This window comes from Macrobrachium rosenbergii, chromosome 23 (genome assembly GCF_040412425.1).
Source record: "Macrobrachium rosenbergii isolate ZJJX-2024 chromosome 23, ASM4041242v1, whole genome shotgun sequence".
NCBI lineage: Eukaryota > Metazoa > Arthropoda > Malacostraca > Decapoda > Palaemonidae > Macrobrachium > Macrobrachium rosenbergii.
This window is the reverse complement of record NC_089763.1, coordinates 31,035,977-31,042,785: the sequence shown is the minus strand read 5'-3', so window position 1 is coordinate 31,042,785 and position 6,809 is coordinate 31,035,977. Positions and strand designations below refer to the sequence as shown.

General features: G+C 37.5%; 1 protein-coding gene across 1 annotated transcript; it reads right to left on the bottom strand.

Moving 5' to 3' along the window:
• Positions 1 to 5,070: 5,070 nt before the first annotated feature.
• Positions 5,071 to 6,461, bottom strand: LOC136851062 (uncharacterized). The gene is made up of 2 exons (XM_067125032.1): positions 6,447 to 6,461; positions 5,071 to 5,532 (listed from the first exon to the last, which is right to left on the bottom strand). The coding sequence occupies exons 1-2, from the start codon at positions 6,459 to 6,461 to the stop codon at positions 5,095 to 5,097; spliced, it is 453 nt and encodes a 150-aa protein (XP_066981133.1). The 3' UTR covers positions 5,071 to 5,094.
• Between the last annotated feature and the right edge of the window lie 348 nt (positions 6,462 to 6,809).

Sequence of the window (6,809 nt, the reverse complement as noted above, 5' to 3'; positions counted from 1 at the left end):
CACTTTAATCATGTTCATTAACTATCTACAAGTCACCTATTAGAAGATTACCACTAAGATATCAATGAATCATAAATACATGCTGCTTATATTATTAATGTAGATGAGTTGATAACAATAATGCTATATCATGATGAAAACAAGTGTGATAACATTTCAAATCATTCTCTTGGTCGGAATGGTCGAGAGATGGCAGCACCTCTTACCAAACATTGGTCATGTTTTTCCAGGTATCAGTGTCTACCTCTTATCTTTTTTTTTTTTATTTCAACTACACTTGAGAACACAGGGAAAGTGTCTGTGGCATGAATTGTATGAAATTATTTCTCGTAAATAGCTGTGATAAGTTGTGAAGTGTATAGCATCTGCCCAAAATCCTGCATAGTTACCAGTCAGCTGCTTAGTTCTGCATAGATGTAGATTAAACAATTATAAGTTTATAAACAATAAAAAAACACGAGACTGTATTAAAAAAAAGTGAAGAGTTACGTGCGTACTATGTCAGAACTTCACGTTTGTCAGACAGCTCGCTCGTTTCAGTGACGACTACATCCGGGTAGACGCCCAAGAAATAATCCATTACATCCATATCCGTTCTGTCATCTGAAGTGAATACATGATGATAGTGTTCTTTACCATCCAAGCTGCTGTCCCCGAGACGATGGTCCTTCCCGTCGAGGAACATGTGACTTTCTAACTCACTCTCATCTCCTAGTGGCTTTCGCAAACTCCTGTCTGTCGCAGAACCGTATCCTCTCAGCCTAGAGTTTTGACTCCTGTACCTGCTGGGGCGATCTCTGTAGTATCCGGCGTATCTGTGTTTCCTGCTCTCGTCTTTCCGGGCTTCCCTCCGGACGAGGTCGATGGCCTGCTTAAGGGCTTCCCTGTAGATCTCGGCGATGACCTTCGTCCCTTCTAGCTGGACGGTGCCGGCGGCGGCGTCGTGGTCAAGGCTCCTGTAGCTGCTGCGGTCCTCCTCATCCACATTGTAGACTTTGAAGCTGCTGCGGTCCTCCTCATCCACGTTATAGACTTTGAAGCTGCTGCTGCCCTCGTCATCCCTGTTGTAGACTTCGAAGATGTCTCCGCCGCCTCTGAATTTGTCGCCGATGACCGCCTTCCTTCCTTCCAGGAACCCCTCGACGTACCCGTCGTGGTGGCCGCTCTTGTAGAGTTCTGTCAGAGAATGGTCCGCGGTTTTCTTACTTGGTTGTTCGTATTTGTTGTCTTCGTTGGCCTGCTGTTCCTCCTTTTCCGTCTTGCTTTCCACAGACGCGTAGGTACTGGCGGTCGTAGGGGCGTAACTGGGCTGAGGGTCATGTTTCAAACGGCACTTAACTCGCATGGGGCCGACTCTGAGCTGACGGTATCGCGGCATATTGATTGTCATAGCCAGTACAAATAAGATGGTTGAATATATGAAGATAATTGCGATCTGAAAATCAAGGACAGTTGAAATGTAAGTAAAGATTTGGCCCTGTAACTGAAGGTAGAAATGTTTCTTAATTCTACAGAATATTTGTCAAACGTTAGCAACAGGATAAAGCCGTAAGTTGAAAGACTTGAGTATAATAATTCACTAAATATTTCGAGACGTTTCGTCACCTCTTCGGGACGAGACTTCTCGATGCAATATGTGAGATTTGCTCTCGCCTTCGAACGTGAAGCTTTATCATAACTATATTGCCATTTATTTACGTTTATTACATTACCTTCAAACACAGAAATACTTTTGCATGTTCAATATATAGCCTATCGTCTGAGGTTAGGAAATCATTAGAAAGTTTTCGATCACACTTATGACGTAAATAAATATTAAGAGCTCTAAAGAAGTGACTGGAAAATAGCATAAATCACTGCCACAGTGAATATGTAAAATTTTTTGAAAGTGTGGACGCTTCATTGAACTAGAATTTTGACAACAATCATAGATACACAAAAATACTTATGCATTTACTTGGGCGAGCGCGCACACGCACACACACACACACACATATACAAACCTACACACATTAGTAAAATATAACATGTACTCACAAAACTGGTTTTCATGATCTTCGTGTTGTATACTGACACCAGTCTGACGATATCCAAGTAATGTCCACTTATTCCCTATCCTTCCTGTTCCTTAATTATTCCAGAGTAAGGAAGCTTATAATAAAACTGGAATGGAAGAGGAATGCAGAGACAGCGTCACTCCGATTGACTACGAAACACTGATCGTTCCTCTTTGGAACTGCAGGCTTATAGCGCATAAATTTCTAAAAATCTCGCGTGTCAACCAGGCAGCGTTCAGCAACCTTTCCCCTGAAACGAAATAACGCTCCGTCCGGCTATGCATAGTGAACGAGACAAAAGACCGTCACCTTACATAGTCATAAGTTCTTGGTGATTAAAAATTTTGCAAATATTTGAATACTGTAGGCTAAAAGCCCTTATGAATTGGGGTAAATATGAACTAATACTAACTTTTTAACATGTAAATTAAAACTGTACGACGATGCACGTCAAAATTTCACGTTCTGTCTCGTGAGAGCGTGAAAGATCACTCTAGTAATTCTATTATAATTATATCTTATTGAAACTAATGGTTGTCTAAATGTCACTTTCTTTTGATGAATCGTCTCAATTTTTTTTTTTTTATATCTCCTGAAGTTCATTCGCATTGGACGTTCTGGAATATTATCTCTGAGAAGTAGTCCTCTATAGTAATCAAATATAACTGTAAATTCAACAAATTTATAATAATGGCTTTAAATGGTGTATCTTCTGAATCATATCAGATAACATATCTGATCAATACGAGTGTTCTTCCTTGAAAGTGTAATATATCATATCATATCATATCATATCATATCATATCATATCATATCATATCATATCATATCATATCATATCATATCCCTAAATATAATTTTTATTCTTGAAAGTGTAAGTATTCTCAATTGAAAATGCAATGGCAAGATTCAAAACGTTGTTTTGCTTAGTACCGCGTAGAAACAACCACCAATTGCAAAACCCCTTAAGTAGGATAAACAACGATTATCAAGCATATTTGGAATGACATCACAAAACCGTGAGAAATCAGAGGATGAAAAGACAAGATTAAACGCAAGAACGAAAATATTCCCTACTTCTGGCGTGACCGTGAACATATTCCCACAGGGCGATTTACTTGTTCCCTGAGAAAGTGATAGTAAGTTATAGGCTCCCTGACACGTTCCCGTTCGCGATCAGATGCAAAAGTTAAACTTTCTTTCGGTGATACATTTATGATCTTGCGTGCGCTGGAATGGTTGCGTTCACTTGCTGTAAGGAGGAAATGTAGGCTCGCTGACTAAAGTATAGAGATTAAAATGGTATGTATGGCCGCGCATAATACGCTGAAAGGAATACATTCACTTGCAATAAGAGCACATGAGGTATATGATGTTTACATTGGCTAAATCACACTTTCAAATATTCCATACACTTTCTGTATTTTATTTTTATTATTATTATTATTATTATTATTATTATTATTATTATTATTATTATTATTATTATTATTATTATTATTATTTTGAAATAGTTTTACCAGACTACTGAGATGATTATCAGCTCTCACCGGTCCGGACCGAAGGAGTTGCTTGACCTTATATATATTTATTTATTTGTTTATTTTATATTTTTTCAATGAAGTTTCAATTTTTCAAAAAACTTTATAAATGGATTAATTGCAGATGTTGAAGCTTCTGACAAAATTTCACTGATGGATTTATTTCCAAAACTTGATAGTGCCGCCGCTCATTATACTTCGGAAATTCACACGGTAAATGTTTAATGAATATCGCTACTTTGCATTCAGAGCATTCAGGAGTATGTGGATTAGTCTTAAGACGAAATTGTAATTGTGTATATGTTTGAGTACACAAATGAAATGACAGTTACACGTTTCCACACATGTAGCTGATAATCACCTCAGTAGTCTGGTGAAACTATTTAAAAAAAAGTAATAATAATAATAGAGAAAGTGTGTATGCAATATTTGAAAGTGTGATTTTGCTAATGTCAGCATCATATGCATCATCTGTTCTTATTGCAAGTGAATGTATTCCTGTCAGCCTATTACACGCGGCCATACATACCATTTTAATCTCTATACTTTAGACAGTGAGCCGTGTGAACTAAATTCACTTTCATTCTCATATAGGCTTAAAAGAGATTCAGTTACGTTAAGCGAACAGGAAGCAGATATTACAGACACATTGAGGAAATATAGGAATCTTTTAATAATTATAAATTCCGCTAAGAATAGTTTCTTCTTCTTCTTCTTCTTCTTCTTCTTCTTCTTCTTCTTCTTCTTCTTCTTCTTCTTCTTCTTCTTCTTCTTCTTCTTCTTTCGACCTTATTAGTACCACGCCACCATCACTGGCATGTTCTTAACTCTCTGCCAAGTATAGTTTCGTGCCGGAAAAACAAGTCTAGACTTCCCACTGCCGGAAAAATGATAGGATCCAAGTTAGTATGGGATACATAAAGTTACGAGAAGGTTGTTTAATATGATAAGCAACTGAATAGAGTTTTAGCAAATATATGTCAGGTTAATAATACTGAGGTGGGATTATGTTTTTTCTTTTTATTTTTCTCTCAGACGATAATGGTGACCTAATAATGATCGTTAATTTCAAGCCTAAAAGATTAGATGCTTCACTATCATACTTCCTACATTATCATACTTCCTCTACTATTCTCAACATTATGTTATAATTAGTTTTTAAATGTGGTAGTTGGTTTAAAGAAAAGGACATTTTACACAGATTTCTTTATTCAAACTTCGCATGACATTCAGTCTCGTAATAGGATAATATCATCTAGAATAGGAACTTGAAGACTCCTCGGCACCAACCTGAAAGAGACGTTGCTAGATCAATCAATGAACGTTTAGTATTTATATATATATATATATATTTTGTTCATTCTTGCACTCACTATTATAGAAAACACCTTAATTGTTCTTTTACCTTAGTATTTATACATATATATTTATATATTTATACCTTAATTGATAGTTCTTCTTTGTTTACCTTTGGCATAACGACCTTGGCCTTTTCTTTAGTGGCCATAACCAAATCCACCGCCAAAGCCGCCATGCCCATGACCAAAGCCGCCGTGCCCATGGCCAAAGCCGCCGTGCCCATGCCCAAAGCCTCCACCCCCATGACCGTAACCGCCGTAGCTGATGTGAGAGTAGCCGTGACCACCGAGTCCGCCGTGTCCAAAACCATGCCCTTGGCCGTAACCGCCGTGCCCGTGGCTATGCCCATATCCGCCATGGCCATGTCCAAAGCCACCACCGTGGCCATGTCCAAAGCCACCACCGTGGCCATGTCCAAAGCCACCACCGTGGCCATGCCCAAAGCCGCCACCGTGGCCATGCCCAAAGCCACCACCGTGGCCATGTCCAAAGCCACCACCGTGGCCATGGTCAGGCGTCGGAGCTGCTAGGGTTGAAAGTACGACACAAGACATACAAAGGGCGATGATCTGCGAAAGAAAATTTAGATTTTAATTAATAATTTGTAAATTGGTTTTACTAAACAATTAGAAATGCGATAAATGCTTTACGGTAGTGTAACTGAATTTGCAAATTGGTATTGCGTCACAATTAGAAATGCGAAAAATGTTTTATGATAGATAAAATAAATTTGTAAATTGGTATTGCGTCACAATTAGAAATGCGAAAAATGTTTTATGACAGTTAAAATAAATTTGTAAATTGGTATTGCGTCACAAGTAGAAATGCGAAAAATGTTTTATGACAGTTAAAATAAATTTGTAAATTGGTATTGCGTCGCAGTTAGAAATACGATAATGCCACAATTAGAAATGCGATGAATCCTTCATGATAATTAAACTAAATTTGTAAATTGGTATTACGTCACAATTGGAAATGCGATGAATGCTTTATGATAATTACACTAAATTTGTAAATTGGTATTACGTCACAATTAGAAGTGCTTTAAATGCTTTATGATAGTGTAACTACGTAAGAAAGCAATATTTTATTCTTGCTATTTTTTCTTAGGGTCCCAATAAAAATTGTAATTTCTTCTTACAATCTCACAAACAAAATGTAAAATATAAAAAAAAATTGGACTTAGATGCAAAATGATGAATTTCTTTCAAAATAATGAGAAATTATATATTAGGTAATAATCACCGGATTCCCTTTTATCCCCAAAAGAATGATATTGGTCCCAACTTTTGAAAATCGAAACAGTAGGAGAAAAATATATAAAATATAAAATCGAAAGTGACTTTAGCGGGAAAAGAGGAAAACGAAAGAAAAAAAATAAATTCAAAAAGGAAAACAGACATTAAAAAATAACTCACAGAAGCTCCCCGCCCCCCCAAAAAAATGAAGATAAAAGGTGGCAGATTTTTAAAAAATTAAGCTAACTCACCAGCTTGGCAGCCATTGCTTTGTTTATGACTTTCAGGTAGAATCAACAAAGGTCTTCGATCGCTGAGGAGTTTTTGATGCTAAACGAGATCGTTCGAGGCAATTTATATTGTGTCTACAAACCACTGGCCACGCCCACTCGGGTCTCAGGGCCTGGGAATTGGTCAACACATTGAGGAATATTAGAGTCCATTAAGTTGAAGGAGAGAGAGAGAGAGAGAGAGAGAGAGAGAGAGAGAGAGAGAGAGAGAGAGAGAGAGAGGGTGGTTGAGTTGTATTATCATGGTTGAAATATTTGATATTTCTTGGGATCCATTCCGGCAGAGGAATATTACTCAGACTCGCATATACTTGAATTGTGAAT